General features: G+C 24.6%; 4 protein-coding genes across 7 annotated transcripts; 2 read left to right on the forward strand and 2 right to left on the reverse strand.

Annotated features, from left to right (window-relative positions):
- Positions 1-8,999, reverse strand: sno (Protein strawberry notch). Its single transcript, XM_012488880.3, has 18 exons — positions 8,612-8,999; positions 7,931-8,012; positions 7,725-7,832; positions 7,429-7,656; positions 6,999-7,121; positions 6,694-6,834; positions 6,238-6,605; positions 5,874-6,126; positions 5,417-5,742; positions 5,068-5,348; positions 4,633-4,997; positions 4,455-4,523; positions 4,107-4,395; positions 3,633-4,016; positions 2,967-3,533; positions 1,929-2,242; positions 1,689-1,820; positions 1-1,606 (listed from the first exon to the last, which is right to left on the reverse strand). The coding sequence occupies exons 1-17, from the start codon at positions 8,612-8,614 to the stop codon at positions 1,714-1,716; spliced, it is 4,008 nt and encodes a 1,335-aa protein (XP_012344334.2). The 5' UTR covers positions 8,615-8,999; the 3' UTR covers positions 1-1,606; positions 1,689-1,713.
- A 1,750-nt stretch (positions 9,000-10,749) lies between these two features.
- Set8 (SET domain containing 8) lies at positions 10,750-14,595 on the forward strand. Of its 3 annotated transcripts, none has more exons than XM_086917526.1 (6): positions 10,750-10,949; positions 11,753-11,952; positions 12,118-12,244; positions 12,326-12,696; positions 12,761-12,951; positions 13,024-14,595. In XM_086917526.1, exons 2-6 carry the CDS (start codon positions 11,839-11,841, stop codon positions 13,232-13,234), a joined length of 1,014 nt encoding a protein of 337 aa, XP_086773652.1. In that variant the 5' UTR covers positions 10,750-10,949; positions 11,753-11,838; the 3' UTR covers positions 13,235-14,595. The 3 variants fall into 3 exon arrangements, with proteins under 3 accessions (XP_086773652.1, XP_012344335.1, XP_086773653.1); XM_012488881.2 differs by having other exon boundaries at positions 10,752-11,109; XM_086917527.1 differs by having other exon boundaries at positions 10,752-11,109; positions 14,047-14,595.
- On the reverse strand, positions 14,596-17,819 carry LOC105735982 (uncharacterized). The gene is made up of 8 exons (XM_012488909.3): positions 17,296-17,819; positions 17,113-17,220; positions 16,961-17,026; positions 16,734-16,849; positions 16,340-16,618; positions 16,053-16,260; positions 15,722-15,942; positions 14,596-15,638 (listed from the first exon to the last, which is right to left on the reverse strand). Exons 1-8 carry the CDS (start codon positions 17,341-17,343, stop codon positions 14,735-14,737), a joined length of 1,950 nt encoding a protein of 649 aa, XP_012344363.3. The 5' UTR covers positions 17,344-17,819; the 3' UTR covers positions 14,596-14,734.
- Positions 17,779-22,798, forward strand: Elp1 (elongator complex protein 1). Of its 2 annotated transcripts, none has more exons than XM_012488886.3 (11): positions 17,779-18,642; positions 18,725-19,222; positions 19,367-19,581; positions 19,672-20,078; positions 20,153-21,230; positions 21,324-21,517; positions 21,582-21,846; positions 21,984-22,120; positions 22,199-22,353; positions 22,422-22,485; positions 22,547-22,798. In XM_012488886.3, exons 1-11 carry the CDS (start codon positions 17,779-17,781, stop codon positions 22,606-22,608), a joined length of 3,939 nt encoding a protein of 1,312 aa, XP_012344340.2. In that variant the 3' UTR covers positions 22,609-22,798. The 2 variants fall into 2 exon arrangements, with proteins under 2 accessions (XP_012344340.2, XP_086773650.1); XM_086917524.1 differs by having other exon boundaries at positions 21,984-22,048.
- Positions 22,799-22,800: the final 2 nt, after the last annotated feature.

A 22,800-nucleotide genomic window follows, 5' to 3' on the forward strand; every position in this document is an offset into this window, starting at 1 on the left:
TACATTTTTTTTCTTATTATATAAGATTTTTAAAATTATCCACTTGTTATTATAATAATGATGTCGGCATAGTAATACACACACACACACACATATATATATATATATATATATATATATGTATGTATGTATATAAAGAAATATACATGAAAAACAAATTTGTAAAAACATACAAGAATTATACTATCTTGGCACTTATTTCATAAATAATAAACATTAGTTTTAACATAAAATTTATAGAATAATAATCTCCGTTTACCTCGTTCCTTCATCTCCTTATAATAGTAATAATAGTTTTGCAGTGAGGATACTAGTACTAATAATAGTAGCAGTTGTGTAATAACATTAATGATAGCAATAGCAATGGTCATTAATTAACTATTCAATGAATTCAACGATCAAACAAAAGGACTGGACAGTTGCGTATACATTTGCATATATTCCAGCGAAAATCGATTGCTTGTTGCACTGTTTTTTCTATATCATTCTAATACTACTTTATATCTTTTCTTAAGGGTTTTTCTTACTTCTATTTTGTTAATCAGTCACAATATATATTTGAGTAAGAAAACCCATTTCTAAACTAAAATTTTAATCGATTCTCACTGAATGTTTAAATTTGTTCTTCAAGATATGATTAGCATAAAATATGGTTTCTTAAGTTATATGCATTATTATAGTTTAATTTTATATTTCCACATAAGAATCTTACTTCTCTCCAAATTTGATAAAATTTTTCATAATATACGAAAGATAAAGCTATTCCGCATTAATTGAAATTCTCCTATAATATAATGCAGGGATAGAAATAGAAACAGATGAAACAGAAATAGATAGATAGACAGAGACAAGCACAGAGAGAGAGAGAGAGAGAGAGAGAGAGAGAGAGAGAGAGAGAGAGAGAGAGAGAGAGAGACTGACTGACTGACTGACTGACTGACTGACTGACTGACTGACTGACTGATTAAATATCTATGTCCAGTGATACATTTTACAAAACAATTAATATTTTTTTTCACATACAAAAGGAGTGACAAATTTACTTTGCATGTAATCATAATTATTATAAAATTATAGACTTTGTTATTTTTTTTCTTTCTTGATTCAATGACACGAAAAACAGATAAATGAAAAATAGAAAAAGATATTCATTCCCATTAACGTCTAACTAAAAAGCGGTGGGATCTATTAAAGTTTAACAAAAAAAAACAAAGAAAAAAAAAAAAAAAAAAAAAAGAAATATGTTAGCTACTTAATGTTTTTTTGTTTGATCGAGATTGATGTAATAGGTATACAAAGTATACTTCGTTGAAATGATTAAATTAAAAACGTTAAAGCCTAACGAAAAAATAAGTTTCGATCTCATGAAATTCACAGATTGGAAATATTTATGCACATGTTCGTTTCACTCGTCATTACCAAATACGGCAATTAAAACAAAGTTATAGATTCAACTTTTGAATCTACATACTTATTAATCGATATAATTAATTTATATCTTTGCCGTGCATTTGCAAATGCACCCTCTTCTTTATTGAATTTTGTCGCAAGACTTAGGAAGAGGGATTTGTCCATGTTATATTCACATTAATCGCTTCTTTTGGTCCTGTTCTTAATAAAAAATAAATATTATAATTTTTCCATATTTTTCCAACAAATAAATCTTTTTTCATTATTACTTTTATTACCTATAAAAGCGAATTAATGAAATGTTCAAAATGTAAGTTCCTCAGTATTTTCAGCATCAGATGATAATTCTTGACGTAATATTTCCATACATGATTTCGGAATAAGGGTACCGACTATTTTTAAACCTTCATCTATAATAAAAAAAAATAAAAAAAAAAATAAAAAATTTTAAAAAATCGTAACAATTTCTTAATTTTAGTTTTGAAAAATTATATTTAAATTTTCCATAGAAAACTTACCAGTTCGTAAGCGTACAACTTGCATTTTAGTGTTATGAGCAGAACGTGTCGCAAGAATGCTTTCAACTCGACTCCATACGCTTAATACCGAACCTGATAGTACATTATAGGAACGTCTTCGAAGTCCAACCTCACAATCCATACCAAGAGTCGCATTTTTACAATTGCCACGCCAATAAGCATGCGAACATGTATCTACAGACGCTTCGTATTGTTGTGACCAATGTGGTTCTGCTTCATCTGAAGATACTTTCTTATATTTTTTCTCTAATTCACCTAGAGTTTCTTGTCTTAATTGTAATCCTGTATTGGGTCTTTTAACAAAAATACAGATCAGAATAGAAACAAATTTAAATTATTAATCATTTTCTTTTATAATAGAACTCCATTTATCCGAATTATCATCATAATATTATTTATGGAATATGTTTCTAAATTCTTATAATTTAATCCATCTAATATAACACTTACATTAACTTATATTTTATGTTTTTTTGATTTCTACATAATAATTTATTCTAATATCAATAAGAGTCAAATTCAATTAAAAATCATATTATAAAAGTTTTAAATAGATTATTAATAAACATTATATATTGTCAGATTATATATTAAACAATTTTTTACTTCAGAAAAAATTTATAAATTATTTTTAGAATATAATTTACAATTTACAATATACTATTTCTATAATATAATTTTACGAATGTAATTACATACATCCCAAATTGATTAGGAATAATCTTGTCAATGATGAAATTATTGCTTCATATTTAAATAAATAAGTAAAAAATTCTATGAAAATTACACAATTATAGTATATATATATATATATATATATATATATATATATATATATACTATTATTATACAAACAAATTATATACAGTTACTATTATATATAATTATATAAAATATATTATAAGAAATAGAAAATCTATAGATTCCTATTATCTGATTAATTCAATTCTTTGTTTTATTTTCAGATTTTAGATAAATGGAATTTTACTATACATCATAGGAAAAAAAATACTATACCTATAAACCATATAAAGCTGATCTTTTTTACTCTCAGATTTCTTTTTTCCAGTATCCACTAAAACTGCAAGAATTGCCGTTTGTTTTCCATTACGAATCTGATGACTCAAATAAAATCCTTCCTTAGATCCTGTTAATTCAGAACATTTATCCATCGATTCAGTCCAATTCATTCCACGTTCGACATGAACAACATGAAGTTCGGTTGGTGCCTTTCCAGTAGCATGTTTCCGCAGAAAACGATATAATTTAACTCGTTTTACATTTTCACCAGATGTACCAAGATCAAGAATACCCATATCAAAACGACCAGTTTTTTTCGCTTGTGTGACAATCGCGTTTAAAGTATCAGTAAAATATTTAAATAATCGATTTTGTAAATCAACTGGCATACCAAGAATACGATTTAAAAATTTTGACATGTTGTTATAATCTTTGTCTAATGTAAGTACACCCGGCGTACTTTCGCTATTGCAAATTAAACCAACACCAACTAATGCGTCAGCTACGTCCTTAAAGAAGTCTCCTTGATAATCTTGTGGTGGTGGTACAAGCGGTGGTTCATACCTAATATTTTATTTTATAAAAAAATAATTTAATTTACTAAAATATATTATAAGCGATGTAAAAATATATCTTATAATAAAATATAAAAAATATACGAACTTCATTATAGTTCTCATTGTTGCTTCAAGTGCTGCACGTCCATATTTGTTATCAATATTGAATTGTGAGAGATCTCTAGTTTCTGTAGCCCTTCTATCACCATGCGTGAGAGCTCCGAGACTTTCAAGACGTTTTGCAACAATAGATGCAAATCGTCGTTCACCAGCCAAATCCGAAATAAGAAATATGTATTCCGGCGCGTTGACTTGATTAGAACGATGTGTTCGTCCGAATTGTTGTATTGCTCTATCTGCGCTCCATGGTAATTCAAGAGTGATATGCACACGTCGCATCTGATTTCTCGCTCGCCTATCACTTTGCAATGATATACCACTACTAGCTGCTTCTGAGATAATGGCTACTGTTTTTTCACCATCCATAAATCTATTACAATGTTGAATCATTTGAATTTATTTGTCTAAAAGTAAATTTTCTTTTTTAAATATAATATTTAAATAAAAATTGATTGTATACCTCTGTTTCTCTGTTAAATTAAGAGTTTCCAATGGTACATCCACCTCGGATCTGGATTCGTATTGAATAGTACCATCTTCTGTTTGAACAACTCGTCCTTTTCTGCCAGTCATTTCAGCTACATTTTCTGGTCCACCAAACTCATCGATTAGTTGATCTAGAGTATTTGGTGGTAAACGTTCACCCAATTCTTCAATTTGCGATAATAATTCTTTCTTCATAGTATAAGCACGTTCTACGGCATCTCTTGATGGTGCTCGATTACGTGTTGTTCCAGCTCCCATTGGACCTAAATAATTTATAAATATATGTAACTTGGAAATATTTTTAAGAATATGAAATATATACCGCTTCGTTTCTTCACAGGTTTTTTTTGTTTTTTAGCGCCTTTCTTCCTTCGCCTTCCATCACCTGAATCTATAATATAAGTAATAAATGTAAATATAAGTAATAAATGTAAATATAATTAGAATATTTTTATTTTATATTAGAATCGAATTTAATTTTAATGATTTGTGATATTTACCAGAATCTGATTCACTGTAATTAAAAGAAGAATCAGAAGTGATATTGCTCTCCTCATCAGTCTTGTGATCATCCTCGCTCTCACTACCACTTTGCTTATATTCTGAACCAGAACTATGTCCACCATTTCTTTCGTCATCCGTAAAATCGTCATCAGACGGAAATGTACGAACTCTTTTTGAAGCCCGTTGAGCAGCCTGTCGTATTGGTTTCCTTTTACTTCCACTTGCAGAACCACTTGCACCATCAATATCATCAAGATCATCTAATCTTTGCATTTTCGATGGTTCGATACCAAGAACTCGTTGTATATGATTACGATCTGATGCTGGAAAATGTTTCTCTACTAATGTTTGAAGCACTCCTCTAAAATAAAAAAATTCATGTAAAAGATAATTTTTTTATATTTAAGTATGTAAAAAATTAATAAATTTACTTTGCAGTGGAAACGAAATCGCTTAATTCACCATCATCGCGTTCCAATTGTTCTAGTGTACGAGCTTCACCAGTAGATTGTAAACCGATAACTACGCACTTTCCACATTTCACGGCTTCTCGTGCAACTGCTACAGCATGTTTCACTTTAGCTGCAATGCACAAATATTTAAAGAAACGTTGATGGGATGACCAGAATTGTCCCCACATAGTTTTTTTCATGCGATTTTCGGCATCCAATAATTCTGCTGATTCTTGAAACCTATGCATTGCTTCAACCCACTGTAAAAATTTATTTAAGAGATTATTATAATTACTTATTAATTTAGGGTTTTTGTTTTAATACTCACAAGACGAACGGAACGATCATAGATGTCAGTAAATTCTTTGGATAATGGTACTTCTTCTATTTTAAAAGCTACACCATGAAAACTAAGTTGTCGAGCGATGTACATGCCTCGAAGTTTCATGTCCATTGCTACAATTTCCATTACACCAACTCCACGCTTTTCCACAGCGGTAATAAAATCATTGAATTCAGGAAATGGTGTTCCTTCACCCCACATACCTAATCGAACCATATAGGCCATATTACGGGGTTCAGAAGCACCCGTGGCACTGGCATATACTACTCTGGCTTTGGGAAGCTTATTCTGCAACTCTAAGACTGTTAAACCTAGAATACATCAATATGACATATATTAAATATGATACTAAATATAAATATATATATGTATATATTTTTATTTTTTAATTTATTTTATTTAATTTATTTTTTAATTTAAATAATATATTTAATACACATACCTGTTTTTGTAGGTTTCGAACTTCCAGTAGGACATAAATTTTTAGCCCGATGACATTCATCAAAAATAATTAATCCATCAAAATCTTCACCACACCATTGTAAAAGCTGTTTCAACCGACTCTTATACTTTCCACCACTTTGAGAAGACTCTCCAATTAGAGCTGAATATGTACTAAATATTACTCCTTTCTTTACGTTGCCATTTACTGCCGACGAAATTTTTGCGTACTTAAATTTGTTTAAAGCATGAACCTAAAAATATAATGTATAATTTATTCAAAATTAAAATTATAAGTAATTAATAATTTATATAATATAAATATATATGAAATTCAATAAAATATTTTTAATTTAAATAAGTACCTCAATTTTTGATGCACCGATATCATTTAAATCACGTTCAGCATCATATTTAAGGTCATTTGAGACTGATACCCAAATAGCACGTTTTCTTCCTTTCAAATAATTTTCAAATATAATCCCAGCTATAGTTCGTCCTTTACCGACTCCTGCACCATCACCGATAAGAAAACCAGCACGCGTACTATCTGGTAAGAGATGTTCGTGCTGTTGCGATGCATATGTTATTGATTCAAGTTGCAACGCAGATAAAGCTCCAGTTCGTATCGTTTCTTCAGGAATCGAAAGTTTGTACCAAACATCTGTTGGTTCAACACTAGATAGTGATGCAGTTTCCACGACGGGATCTGGATGTTTTCGTCCGAGCTTAACTATAAAATATTATATTAATTCGAAAATTATATAACATCATATAACATATTTCACATAATATATCAAAAATAAAATTAAATAACATACGTTTGGTTGGCATATAATCAGAATATGTTTCCGCAACACCCATATCTTCATCATCCACTTCTTCTTCTTCTGGTATAGTTGGTTGCATATTCATTTTTGCAGGATCTCCAGAATTCATCCATAATTGAGCCACACCTTTGCCTACAATAATATTTCAAATTAATATTATAATTTTATTGTACAGTAATTAATAATATTAAATTTATTATAATTGATATAATGATTAATTAACGATATAATTAATATATTTTAATTTCTAATATATTAAAAAATTATTTATAATTTATAATTAAAATGAACAATACCTGATAGCCCAGCTGGCCAATTAGGATGTAAACCATTTTGGTTTAATAATTGCACAAGAGGATTGACTCCCATATTCATTCCAGGCATACCCATAAAACCACTCATTAAGCTCATATCCATGCCTAAAATATATAAAATAATATAAATTTTTTTAATAATTATGATAACAATAGCATTAATTAAAATAATTATAATTAAAATATAATAATTAATCGCGTTCACATTACTATTATTAATGTTATGTACAATATAATGGAACAATAAATGTATAAATTCATTACACAAATACATTTTAGTTACAAAATAATAATGTATGTGCATAATTAACTCATACATACATTGATCATAATATATTGTTTCTTATTGCAAATAAAATAAATTAATTTGATGTTATCATTAAAAAGAATTAATAAAAAATATTTTACTTACTTGGTGGAAAAAAGGCTGCAGGATTGAAACCTGCAAGAGTTGCTAACCCTGGTGGAAAATACGGTCCACCAGCAGCAGCTAACTGACCTAATTGACCTAATTGGTTTGCATTAACAAAACCAGGTGGTGTACCCTGTGATCCTCCTACACGTACCATTTCATAACCTGGTGTTGCTGTCTTAGTTACCAATCCACCAGGGATTTTGTTACCAAACTTCTGATTTAACACTGTTCGAAAAATATAATGAGATCAAGTATATATTTTTTTATATACTGATTATTAAAATTGTTCTTACTATTTAATGCTCCTTGTCCTTTAGCCATAACATTAGATGGTGCATCTGCAGGCTTCTCATCTTTAATATTTGCAATTCCAGTAGCAGTGGCAAGATCTTTACCACCACCTAATGAAAATTATATTAATATATATATATATATATATACAATATTTTTTTTTGTTTTTTTATAATTATTATTTCTCATTCAAAAATGAAATATTTACCAGGTACACCCATGTTATCGGGATCTTCATCTTCATCACTGCTGCTATCTTCATTCATTGCGTCCTTATCCCTTTTAGTTGACTAAGAAAAATTTGCTCAATGTTTTTAAAGCACATAATATCATTACTATGTGTTAATTTATTATTATTTAAAAAATAAAATCATTATTTAAATTATTATCATCATTATCGGCATCCTCGGATTATAATAAAACAATGGATCAAGCGTATATTTCAATATATTTTTATATTTGATCCATACTTTGTTTTTTTCATATTTTTAAAATATCATATAATTATCTGACTTTTTTATCCATAAATATAAATATATATTAAATCTAAAAACAGAAATGTCGAAAACTATCGTATATACCGATATAATACCGTGATTTATATTTTGATTAAAAAAAAAGTGAACAAAAAAATGAAAAAAATAACAAGGATGTCGAGATTATGAATTTGTTTAACTTCAGGAAAAAGCGGGAGGGATACAAAACAAGAAGAGGGAGAATCATATGTTATTTAAAATTATATTAGGAAGAACCATATATATTCATGATACAAAATCATCGCATCTATAGGTTAGTCGTGCTAAGAGATGCACAAAGAAATACGCATTGCATGAAAGAAGCGCGCTTTCTTCTAAACGTATCAATGAAACTACTGTAAACAAAAGCTCACCATGACAGAAGATTCCTTTAAAGTCCTTGCGATTAAAGAAGAGTCAAGATAAACACGATATCTCGATGGGACACCGACGATGAATAATTATCTTTGCTGTGTAGTTGAAGATGCTGACTATGACAGTGCACGAGACACTTTTTTTCCTCCCAAAGAATCTTATGTATCGTGTCTCGTCAAATGGACATCATTCAATAACAATTGAATAGCTGGTGAATTGTGCGAACTAAGAAATCACAGTGTAAGAACTTACTGTGCGTTTAAATCGAGCCATTTATGTGATCTAAACCGAATATATACTTGAAACGCATTCGCCAAACACGGCTGCCGCCATCTTGGCTTTCGCCCGGCCCACGGTGCACCGCGATACAAATACAAAAACACACGCGCTAGCTATGGCTGCTGCTTTCGGAATATGATCATGCAGCGTTGCCAAATATATTCATTTAAGGGGACATTCTCAGGAGCGCGTTAACTAAAAAATTATCTTTCTTTTAAAAAAATAATTGATCGATATATTTTCTTCGATTCAATTAACAATATTATTTAATAATTGTAAAATTAGGTAAATACTTGAAAAAATGAAAAATAAAACTATATAAGAGCTTCCAATACGAATAAAAAGAGCGGAAAATTCTGACATCTATCGACTATTTCGTAACTACATTTTTCATGACAATGCATGCAAATTTAAAGCGAACAGTGAAACAAACGAGAATCGGTATAAATGATATTAATAAAGCTTTTTTACATAACATGCAATTCTAATAGCTCGAAATAATCTCAAATGACTGGTTGTCATATATTGAAATAATTTTAAAGTATTTTTTTTTAATCAAATAAAATTTCAATTGACGTATTTATTTATAATACCATTTAAATAAATAGTTTGTCGATTTAGTTGTTCTTCTGTAGTTTGTAGTACAAATCACACGTCACTGTAACGAAAAACACAAAAGAAATAGAGAGACAAATTTTTGATACGTAATAAAATGAGTTCTACAATTTTAATAATTGCTTATATGAGCACGTGTACTTCTAAATCACAATGAACAGTAAACAAACTATGCATATCGCGTATCATGTGTTCGTAAGCGCGTGGTTACACTTAAATGAAGCATATAGAAACTTGGCAACGCTGTCAAAGCGCCGCGCTGATCGTTAGTTGATTTAAAGTATCCGCGGTAAAAAGAAAAGAATACATCAGCTAATTCTATATAGAAATGATGAATAACGCAAATTTCAATAAATTTAGATTTGTCTACGAAAATTAAAAGATTATAAATAACCATTTTACTAAAATAATATGTGTTTATTTAGTATTCTGCGATTGCTTACCTAAATCTATCTAAAAAATAACATCATTCTAATACGATCGATCCGAGCTTCGCGCCGCTCACGGCGACATCTAGCGGTAAATTCATATAACTAAACAACATAAGAAAATTATTTGATTTTGTTAACTTAAATCGCGAATATAAAATATAAATATTTAAATTTATATATTTAATTTATAAAAATATCCCTGATTATAAGACATTATCTTTTTTAGTTTTTTAAATTGTTTTATTTTAATATCTTATTTAAATATTATACATTTAAATTAAATTTTTTTTCAATACGATATTTATAATAATATATTTATAATATATATTCTTCGAATAAAATATTATATATATTTTTGGATATTTATATAGAAATAAATAATGATTTTATTTATATATATGCATATATTTAATATTTTTAAAAGGAAATATTAGTAAAAATATTATGCATACTTTGAAAATATTTATTTAAAATTTCTAAGATTTGGCAGCTGAATTTTGAAATTTGATATATTTTTAATATACAAAAAAAAATATGTAAATTAGTATCATAAAATCATATTTTACGAAATGTATATAAGTCTATAAGAAAAATATCAAGCTTATAAGTTTATAAAAATCTATGCAATTATACAAGTATCAATTTTTAATTAACTGATAATATAATTTAATAATATTATCTTATAAATTATATAAAAATAAATAATAAAAATAAAAAATGTTTATAATTAATATATAAAATTTATCTAAAACAATAAATATAATTTAATATGCAAAATATATAAGTAATATCTAATTTAATAATAATGTATCCTAGTATAATATGTAATGGCGGCATATCCGGTATATTATTTCAATGTTGTTTGTAATTTATAATTAATGGCTCGCGTTCTTGAAAAAAATGCTTTAAACAAATTAATAAAATTGTTGATTACAACGATAAATTATTTATTTTTTGATTTTAAATGTTACTTTATATTTATATGTGTAAAACGAACGTAGAAAAAAATACAGTGAGTGTGAAAATTCGAATTAATAAAAATCATTTATATTAAGTACACTAGATCGAAGTAAATCGAAATGCCCGTATCGCGTAACTAGAATTTTGTATGAGAAAAATAAATTCAGTATTTGTTCATTATATGAAAAAATCAAGGGATAATATGGTGAAAGGTAGGAATATGATTCTAAAAAATTCATGTACACTTTCACTGAAGATTTTGTTTCAATATTCAGGTTATGTTTTGATAGATTTCACTTCTCTCTCCATTTTGAATGTTATCTTATAAATGCTAATTTCTCAAAATTTTATTTAATTCATATTTAATTTGTTTTAAATTTTTATTCATACATATCAAAATGCATTTTTAATCATTCAACGATATATTCGAAAATATATTTATAAATTAAACTAAATTTTTTTTATGAATATTTTATATTTATATTTATAGTTTATTCATAATATTTATTATAATTAATTGTTTTTAATTATAAGATTAAAATATACAATATAATATAATTTTTATTGCAATAATAATTTTACGAAGCTTCAGAAATCATAGATACATTGATACGCGCATGTATTATGGCAGCATAACATTTGTAGATATATATATAATTGTATATATTTTTTTTAAATATAATAATTAGATATAAAACTTCATTAGTGATATAATATACATAATTTTAAAATTCAATATATGTAACAAAAGAAAAATATTGTTAACATTATATATATCTTTTATATATTATAATATTTAATATTATTATATTCTGAAAATTTATGAATTTTATACATATCTTAATTTAATTATAGGACGGCGAAAACGTGTACAAACAAAAAACACAGGTCGTACAAAAGTTAATGTTTTATCTACTCAAAACGACATAAATCAATCACCAATGAAAAAGGAAACCAAACTAGATAATACTAAAAATGTAAAAAAAGTTAATTCAGATGAAATTCATTCAACACATAAATCACCTATATGCATAAGTTCCTTTTTCTATACACAAGTATGTAATTTATTTTAAATATTGTGAAAATTATATTGATATAAATTTATATAATTACTATGTATATTTAAATCATATTTTTTTAATTTATTTTATATTATGTACTTTTATATATTATATGCAAAAATATTTTTTTTTTATTAAAATTATGGTTTTGAAATATAGATTACAGAGATTTCTAAAAATAAAAAAACTTCTATAGTACCTATTGAAGAAAGGTTTTATAGAAGTGAAGAAATCAACACAATACAAAATGATATTCTTACTGATGTTGGTCATTTCAGAACAGATGGTAAAATCTTATTAATTATTATATTCTATGTATTTAAGCAATATATATTTATATATTAATATTTAAATAACAATGTTTCAGAAACACCTGTAGCAGTACCTATACATGGTCCATCAACACCACACAGAATTAATATGCCAAATGATCAATGTGAAGACTTAGATGAAAGAAATACAAATGACAATAAGCCTAAAAAATCTCTAGCTCCAACACTTCATTTAGAACAACAAATTTCAAAAAAACCTCCTAATCGTGGCCGTAGAAAATTAAACAATAATCATTCTAGTGCAATTTATGCATCAGATTCTACAAATATCAAAAGTACAAATCACAAACTTACTGACTACTTTCCAGTACGTCGTAGTGTCAGAAAATCTAAGAAAGCTGTGTTAGAAGAAAAACAACGTGATATGGAAAACAAAGTGCTGTGTCAAGTAGAGGAAGGTTTAGAAGTAAGATAAATTCATAAAAAGAAAATATTGTAGTTTTGTTATTCCATAAAATGTTCTTTGTTAGGTAAGACATTTTGCTGGTAAAGGTCGTGGAATAATAACAACGCGAGAATTTATGAAAGGAGAATTTGTAGTAGAATATATTGGTGAACTAATTGATCAAGTAACAGCAAAAAAACGTGAAAAAATATATGCACTAGACCAAAATACTGGATGTTATATGTATTATTTTCAACATCGTAATCATCAGTATTGGTTGGTATTTTCTAAATTATTTTTTCTAGAATTATTATAAATTATTAGTTATTTATAATATCACATTTTTAGCGTTGATGCAACAGCAGAAACTAATAAGTTAGGTAGATTAGTAAATCATTCAAGAAATGGTAATTTAATTGCACGAGTCATAGAAGTAGAATCGACACCTCATCTGGTACTTACGGCAAAAGAAAATATACCTATCGGGGTAGAAGTAACATATGACTATGGAGATCGAAGTCGCGAAGCAATTCGTCATCATCCATGGTTGGCATTATAGCGCTATCAATCAATTAATTACAATAGCATGATATATTGTATAGCAAAATTCGTTCATTTGATTTTGTTCCTCCTATGAAGGAACAATAAATATATAAAAAACTTTAGTTGAATTTTATGAAAAAGAGTACATAAAAAAGAAATATATTCATATACCTTCTGCTTTAATATGACACACATATAATTGTGCATTTCTTTATATATATAATAAAGAGACAAAGAAGAGAAAATTATAGATATTAGATATCTTATAAAATAAACAGTATAGTTCAGTAATTTTACATTTTAATTTTCATTTATCAAAAACACCAAATTTGTAAAAATTATTAAAGTTTTTAATCATATATTTTTTTAATGGCTATTATATTTAATTCATGATTATATGATATTTAATTATTATTTGTGATTATATGATATTTTTTATTCGCAATTCAAAAACAATTTTATGTGCGCAAATATGTGCGAATTTTTTCATAATTTATGACAAATACTTCTAGTCCTGGATTTAGTCTAGTATTAAATTGATATTATTACACCACAAAAAAAATACTAGACCAAAACTTTTCCTGGCTGAAGGATTTGTGATATATCGATATACATGTCTTCTCTTCTTATTTTTAAATACTTAATTATTATATAATAATTATGTACTTCGATCTCTGTATCACGAAATTTATAAATTAATATTATTTTTCTTTTTATTTGTCATTTGTCACTGCCAAATTCTAAATCATATGTGAAAAATAATTCATAAATTAATGTTAAAGATAAAAGTCATATAAAATAGTTTAATTAATAAAAATGTGATTTCAGATTTTTTGAATATTAAAAACACTCAGATTAATTTCTTATATGCAAATAGAAAAATAAAAAAAAAGAAAAATATCTTCATGTTAAAAAAGTAAATTATACACGATTAATCATATATTATAATTGTATTAAATAAATCTTTAAAAAATTTTGTGTATATCTTGCATATAAAAATTTTTACCAATACTTCATCAGTATTTGTTTTATCATATATAATATTTACTATTAATTTTGAATATATATTGTAATAATTTATATAACAAGTTAATAATTCTTAATTATAATTGTAACAATCTAAAATCGCGAATTATATTTATGCGATAATTTATTCATAGTTTTAGTAATACATTAGCATTTTTTATAATTATATGATACAAATAAATTTTTTAAAATTAAAATTTTATGTTGATATTAGTACAATATATATTAATCATTGTTATTATCAATAGTATTATACATAACATAAATTATACAAATATAGCTTTATTTTAATGAAAACCGTAAAAATATATTATTTGTTCTGAATTTGTAAATAAATATCTTCATAACATATATTATTAAATGTCATTATTTATTTTGTTATTATTCAAATGAAAATAATTAAGTTATAATTAAGTATATATAAATATATATATAATAATAATATTCTATATTATATATAATATAGAATATAATAAATATGTATTCTATATTATTTAGATGTTATTTTGATTTCTTCATCATCTTCAGAATTTTCGCCACTACCTATAAAAGTTTCTTCTTCCACTTTTAAAAATGATGATAAAGAAGACGAAATTTCTATATTTCTCGGTAAAGGTAACTTTTCTTCCATTAAAATATTTATGTTTTTTTCATTTAAATTTTCTTTACTTTTATTATTCGATTTCGTAATATTAGGTTTTTCAAACAATTCGTTTAATTGTTGTTTTTGTGCACAATCAAAATTTTTATTATCATCATGTATCAAAGAAAAAGTATTATATGAAGATATCGATTGAGATGTAAGTATTTGCGGAATATAATCGTTTTCGAAAGTATTTTCCTTTATTTTATACATTCGTTGAAGCGCTTTTGATTCTCTTTCAGACATAGATTTTTTTTTATCAACTAAAGCATCTTTTAATTCAGACATGAAATTCTTAAATAATGCTTTATCTCGTTTGTAATTATACAATGATATTTCATCAGTTTCTTCATTTAAAGGTTTTAAATATTCTTCTTTAATATATTCTTCAAATACTTCATCTAGAATTTCCGGTTCTGAATCAATTATGGATCGAATATGGATATTGGAATTTGCAACCGATACTGGAATATTTGTTTTTAAATGGTTAACTGTAATATCATTATTTTGCAATTTTACCAAAAATAAATTGCTAAATTCAATAAAATCTTTTGCAGTTTCAATACTTGTTTGAGCTGCAGTTAATTTTTGCATTGTTTTTTCCATATAATCTTCGTTCGTTACATTTTCAATTACATCATTATCAATATCTTGGAGTATTGATAATACATAACTATAAGCCAATTGTAATTTATTAGAAGCTAAATACAAATGCATATATAAATCTTGCCATTGCGATGAATCTGGACTTCTAAAATAATGAAAACATATAAATAATATTATTACATATAAATGTTATTCTTAGATAAAAATATTTTAAAGAAATTTTCTTACTTGTATTTATATGGTTCCAATTTAAAACTATAATAAGCATCAATATGTTCTGATAATTTTTTTTTATACATAATTAAAGAAATATTTAAAAAACGAATAATATAAGCCAATTTTAATTCAGGAATTTTTTTATATGATTGCCGCCAAATATGATTATCATACGCGATAGCTAACAAATGTAACATCTCAGATTGAGTGAGAATATAAGTATGATATAGAGTCTATTAAAAAAATAATATAATTATGAAAATATAAATTTTTAAATATAATTTAAAAAATATTTATATAAAAATTAATTAGAATATAATTATTAAAAATATTTTAATTTAACCTTTAATTTTTGATAATTTATTTCACCATGTATTTCAAATGATCCATTTTCAAATCTTGTTAATAAATCTTCATTATAAAAATTTTCTGGTAATAGTCTTATGAGAATTAAGGAAACATGATAATAAATGCAAGAAATATCTCCCAAATATTTTATTAAATTTTCCATTATAGGTGGTAAATATTTTAATCTAGCTGCTGTAAGATCACTGTTGAATTGAATATTAATATTATTATTAAAAATAATATTATATAAATTACATAATTTAATAAAGTTTGAAAGCTTACGAAAACTGTTGAGAACTTTTCCTTTTATTTAATTTTATTTTATATCCATATTTTAAAATTTTCATTCCTTTTTTACAAACATCAAAGAAATCATTTTGTAAAGATACAACTGATTTTAAGTCCATATGTATCCTTATTCTTAAAAATTCCATATAACTAATATGATATAATATAGCTAATGTAAATAAACTAGCTGAAGTTCTATATTGAGTATAACAAGATATGTATAATGAAGATGATAAAATTGTGCCAAATAAAATAAATTTAGATATTATAATTCTGTAAAAAATTAATATGATTATTATTTTAATTTTTATAAATAAATTAGCAACAAATTTTGCTTGCTAGTTAAATAATTTTATAATAATTATTTTATATAATTTATAATAATTACCTCCATGGTTTACAATCATATTTTTCAAAAAAATTATATATTGCACAACCATGATCATTTAAAAGAATTTTTGTATTTAAAATAGCTTCCATTTGTTTTTTTGATATACTATCATCCTAAAATAAATTAAATTTTATATAAATAATATTATAATAATATATAAATATATATGTTGTAATATTTGTATAATAAATTATGTTATGCACATTAATAATTAATAATCTTACCTGAATTATTTTCAAATACATGATATATAACTTTTTAAAAATATTTTTTACATTGAATATAAAATCCTAAAAATTGGCAAAATTTTTTTTTAATATATATTATTTGTAATATACATTATACATTAATTATTATTTTATTAAAAAGAACTTACAAATAGTTTGAAACTTTTTTTTTCATTTTTTAATGTTAATTTTTCTATTGTTACACTTTCAAAATCGGTATAACCTAATTCGTATAAATGTTTATATAGAGGTGAATTCTAAATAACAATACAAAATAAAATATTAAATAATAATATTGATTATTGATCAAGTTTATTATAAATTTTTAATACCTTTATGATAACGTCTTCATCTTCAATATTAATATTATTAGAATTCATGATAATATTTATAATAATAATGAATTAATATTTAAATAAAAATAAAAATCCAATTGTAATAAGACATAAAGTTTCATTATTAAAATACGCATTATAAGTTTTAATCAATACGTTTTAAATTGAAAAAACATTTTTCACATATTATTTTATTATTTTTTCGTTGTTGCATATTTAATTTAAACAACTTCATTTTTATTCTCAAACAATTTCTAATTTTCTATATTATTATTATATATAATATTAATTTATTCTATTTAAAGTTTAGAAAACTAACCCTATTATTATTAGAACTCTAAATCTCTAGTATATAATTGTGTATAGGTTAGTTTTGAAAGTATATGTTTTTATATATATTACTTCCAATAAACCATAAAGAAAAGTTCGTATACTTTTACATGTTTTATTTATATGTTATATATTGTACATAATTAAATAATGAGAAATTTAGTAGTGACACAACGTGCTAGTCGCGCTTTAAATATATTAGAAAATCAAATTTCAAATTTGAATGATGTAAAAGTATTATATACTTTTAATTCAAATAACGATGATTTTTATATACTTTTAAAAAATAAGTTATATAAAATTCCATCAAATCATATAGAAGACATAAGTTCTTTTACTTTTGATGAAGATTTAGACTTCGTCAGTTTGGAATATTGTAGCATATCGCAAGTATTATACGGTGCTTGTAAATCCGGTAATATTATAAAAATAAATATAGAATCCGAATTTAAATATGAATCGATAATTCATTTAGATATAAATTTGCAATGCATGAAACTAAGTCCTGATCATGAAATAATTATATTGATTACAACTAATGATATTATGATTACAATGGTATCTACCTTTCAAATAATATCAAAGATAGATTTACATGCACAATATTTTGGTCATAAACAATTTGTAACTGTTGGTTGGGGTAAGAAGGAAACTCAATTTCATGGATCTGAAGGAAAAAATGCAGCAATTGTTAAAATAACAGAAATTAATGAAAATAGTCTGGATGATGGAATGTGTAGAATCACTTGGCGTGAAGATGGTTCATTATTTGCTGTTGGTTTTTTACACCATAAAAATAAAATTAGACAATTTAAAGTATTTAATAGAGAAGGTATTTTACAATATACCAGTGAATTTGTTAATGGTTTAGAAGAATCATTGTCATGGAAACCATCTGGTAGTTTAATTGCATCAACACAGATATCACAAAATAAACACATTATTGCATTCTTTGAGAAAAATGGTTTAAAACATAGAGAATTTTCACTTCCATTTAAACCAAAAGAAATTAAAGTATGTCAATTTGTAATCATTATTACAAATACACATTTTAATAAATTCAAATAATTTTATTAATTTAGAATTTATGTTACAGGTAAAAGATTTATTTTGGTCACCAGATTCAGAAATTTTGACTATTTGGTATCAAATTCAAAAAGATTCTTCTTCAGTTTTACAATTATGGATAGAAAATAATTATCATTGGTACTTGAAACAATCTATTAATTTTCCTATGAATAATTCATTAATATGTGTAACATGGAGTGTTACATCTTGTTCTAAAAAATTGATTTTTTTAACATGTAAAGAACTTATTACTTGTGATTATAATTGGTCTGTTGATCATAGTAGAGGCACAACTATACACGATAAATCTGTCATTGGTGTTATTGATGGAAATAAATCATTAATGACTGGTCTTAGAATAGGAATTGTGCCACCACCAATGGCACACAAAACTTTAGAAACTGATGAATTCATAAATGCTCTTGTTTTTGCACCAGATATAAAAAGCAAAACTACTTGGATAGATAGTAACACATTTTTTTGTGTTTCTGCCAGTAAGAAATTAATATTTTACAAACATTTAATGGTAATTATAAATAAATTATAAATTACTTATAATTACATAAAATAGAATTATATATTTTTTAATAATATTATTATTAAATTATATATTTCTAATATTATATTATTAATATATTTACTAATATATTTAAAAAATTGATTTATTTAGAATTCATTCTTATTAGAATATGAACATATAGGAACATATGACATTAAATGGAATGTTTCATTAGAATGTGAAAATTCTTTCTATAACATGCATCACTTTTTATGGCTTAATGAAACTAGTATTTTATGTTCGTTGTCAATGAATGATCAAAGTTTTCTTTGTGTTTTAATATTAGATGCAATAAAAGATCCAATTCAAGGACAAGTAATATTAAGGTATATTCATGCAAGCAATTTCATTTAATTTAAAAAATAGAATAAATTAAATTTTAATTAAAATTAACAGTTTTTTTTTAATATTTACAGACAAATACATATAATGAATGGTTTAATTCAACATATAGTTCCTTCTCCTGATTCAAAAGAAGCATATATAATTGTAGAGAATTCTATTGTAAAATATACAAAAGAAACTGAATTAATTCCAATCAATGTACAATTGCAAGAATATACATATAAAGTAGAAATTGTGAAAACTGATACAAAATTTGCAATATTATCATTATATCATAGAAATTGCTTTGCAATTAATGGAGAACAAATTGCTAATAATATCACAAGTTTTTTTGTTCATTCAGAATTTTTATTACTCACAACTACACAAAATACTTTAATATGTATTAATTTAAACGAGAATGGTTTTGAAGAATTAATAAAGCAGGATTTAACCATAAAGCCATGGGAAAATCATCTTAATGAAAAATCGTTTTCAAGTATAGTAATGATTTATAATTAATTCTTAAATTAATATTAATATTATAATTAAGTTTACAATTAATATTTTCAGGTTTAAATATTAGAAGATTAGAAAGAGGATCTCAGTTAATTGCTGCTATTCCAAAAGATTCAAAAACTATTTTACAAATGCCTCGTGGAAATTTAGAATGCATACAACCAAGAGCATTATCTTTATATATTATTGGATTTTATTTAGACAATTGTGATTTTTTATCTGCATTTAATTTAATGCGAAAACAAAGAATAAATTTAAATTTGATTTACGATCATAATCCACAAAAATTTATCGAAAATGCAAAACAATTTGTTGAACAAATTTCTAAAGCAAATTGGTTAAGCTTATTTTTGTCTGAATTAGCAAATGAAGATGTTACTACAACAATATATGCAAATTATTATCGAAAATATCGATTGAAATCAAATTGTGAGATAAATAAAATCGAAATGATTTGTAATTTAATAAGAAATATTATGGAAGAAAGAAACAACGGTAATCAGTTAATTCAACCAATATTAATCAGTTTAGTAAAAGATAAAAAAAAACAAGGCATGGAAGCTGCATTATTAAAGATAAAAGAAATTCAAAAGTTAGAAGAAAAAGTAACAAAAAATGAAAAACATATAAATTCTGATGAAGCATTGAAATATTTATTGTATATAGTAGATGTAAATGTTTTATTTGATATAGCTTTAGGAATGTATGATTTTGATTTGACCATGTTCGTTGCTTCTAAATCACAAAAAGATCCTAAAGAATATATTCCATTTTTAAATAACTTGAAAAAACTTGATGAGAATTATATGAAATATTCTATTGATTTACATCTGAAACGTTATGAATCTGCTCTTGAACATATTGCAAAAGAATCAAACAGATTTAACGAATGTTTAAATTTAATACGTAATTACAATTTATATATAAAAGCTTTAAAATTATTTGACAAAAAGAGTGAAGAATATAAAGAAATAGCCAAAATTTATGGAGAATTTTTCTTAAAGAAACAACACTATCAAGAAGCTGGAATCATGTTTCATAGAAGTGGTAATTTGAAAGAAGCTTTAAATGCTTATAAACTATGTGGTAACTGGCAAGATGTTATTATTCTATCTACTCAAATAAAGCTAAGGTTAATAGAAATTTTACATACTTATAAAAAAGAGAAAATAAATAAATTATTATAAATTTATAAATAAATATTTAATATTAAATTATATTTTAGTGATATGGAAAAACATGTGCTTTATAAAGATCTCACAGAAAATCTAAAAAATAATAAGAAATATGAGGAAGCTGCACATATTTTAATGAATTATTTGAAAAACACAGAAGAAGCTGTAGATTCTTTGTGTAATGGTAAAAAATGGAAAGATGCTATAAAATATGTATATGATACCAAAAATTTAGATTTAATTGGTAAGTTTACACTTTTAAAAATAATACATAAATAACGTTGTGTGTTAAAATTATTATATTTTAGAATCTCGTATAAAATCCAATGTATACGAATATGCAGATCATACAATGTTTCAAATAGAAAAAAATAAACAAGATTTTCAACGACATAAATCGCGACTTATAATAGTCAGAAACAATATTTCTCAAAAGAATTTAAAATCATATAATGAAATAATTTGTGACGATGAATTGATATGTGTTAAAGGCATTTCAGATATTCTTAGTGATACAAGTAGTATTGCTTGTTCAACTTTAAGTCAAAGATCGAAATTATCTACTTTATCTGGGTAAAAATAATTAAATTTTTCTTTATGAAAATTTTTCTATATTTAAAAAATATTAAAAACTAAATATATATATTTATTATTATTAATAATTCAAATTTTTTTTAACTAAACATATATTACCTATCTATTATTTTTAGAAAAAGCTATAGATCGAGTAAAAATCGTAGAAAACAGGAAAGAAAACTATTAAGTTTAAAAGAGGGTAGTATATTTGAAGACCTAGCATTGATACAAACTTTGTATCAAATTATTAGCAATATATACAAAGAACAGAGTTTGTACATCTATTTGTAATGATCAATTAGAATTTAAGTATCGTACAAAAGTTACATGACGATGTTTTTAATTTTAGATGATATATACGCATTAATACAAATACTTGTTTACTTTGGTGATGATGAATATGCTGAAAAAATACAACATTGTATGGAAGAATTACTTTTAATTATAGAAAAAAGTAAATCTGAAATTTGGAACAAATCTGCACCTTCAAGTCTAATAGAAATGGTATATATTAAAACATATTTATAACTGAATTAATTAATTATATTTTTTTTATATTTGTTACACTTCAGGAAAATGCAGAATTTATGATGTCTACGGATTCGCAAGGATTAAGTATTTACCAAAAACTGATTGGTAAGTTATCCTTTTTAATTATTTAGAAAACTTTTATTTCAATTATTATTCAAATTTTCAGAATCTTATGTTATACGTCCACCAGAATCTAATTCTTCGCCTTGGAAATTGAATATATTTTAATATTAATTATAATAAACATTTTCAAAAAATATAATTGTAGATTATATTTTATAATTTTACAATTTTCCTATTTTTAAGGAAATACATTTATATCCATTTATTTTTTCATTTATTTAATAAATCTCTAAGTTATGCATTGTTAAAGATAATTTTTCTACAAGTATATATGAAATAAAATATGTTACAATAATT

Source organism: Apis florea, unplaced genomic scaffold, assembly GCF_048593485.1.
Source record: "Apis florea isolate Af1SG1 unplaced genomic scaffold, ASM4859348v1 contig_2203_pilon, whole genome shotgun sequence".
Lineage (NCBI taxonomy): Eukaryota > Metazoa > Arthropoda > Insecta > Hymenoptera > Apidae > Apis > Apis florea.

Bases quoted from the DNA above. Each gene is read 5' to 3' on its own strand.
- Elp1 (XM_012488886.3), top strand. From the start codon at position 17,779: ATGAGAAATTTAGTAGTGACACAACGTGCTAGTCGCGCTTTAAATATA. The intron at 19,223-19,366 runs GTAATTATAAAT...TGATTTATTTAG, and splicing joins TATTTTACAAACATTTAATG to AATTCATTCTTATTAGAATA. The intron at 20,079-20,152 runs GTATAGTAATGA...TAATATTTTCAG, and splicing joins TAATGAAAAATCGTTTTCAA to GTTTAAATATTAGAAGATTA.
- LOC105735982 (XM_012488909.3), bottom strand. From the start codon at position 17,343: ATGAATTCTAATAATATTAATATTGAAGATGAAGACGTTATCATAAAG. The intron at 17,027-17,112 runs GTAAGTTCTTTT...GCCAATTTTTAG, and splicing joins AAAAAAGTTTCAAACTATTT to GATTTTATATTCAATGTAAA. The intron at 16,850-16,960 runs GTAAGATTATTA...AATTTATTTTAG, and splicing joins TGTATTTGAAAATAATTCAG to GATGATAGTATATCAAAAAA.
- sno (XM_012488880.3), bottom strand. The intron at 6,835-6,998 runs GTATTGTTCATT...ATATTATTGTAG, and splicing joins TTGGCCAGCTGGGCTATCAG to GCAAAGGTGTGGCTCAATTA. The intron at 2,243-2,966 runs GTATAGTATTTT...TTTTGTTAAAAG, and splicing joins CAGCTTTATATGGTTTATAG to ACCCAATACAGGATTACAAT.
- Set8 (XM_012488881.2), top strand. From the start codon at position 11,046: ATGAGAAAAATAAATTCAGTATTTGTTCATTATATGAAAAAATCAAGG. The intron at 11,953-12,117 runs GTATGTAATTTA...TTTGAAATATAG, and splicing joins GTTCCTTTTTCTATACACAA to ATTACAGAGATTTCTAAAAA. The intron at 12,245-12,325 runs GTAAAATCTTAT...ACAATGTTTCAG, and splicing joins TGGTCATTTCAGAACAGATG to AAACACCTGTAGCAGTACCT.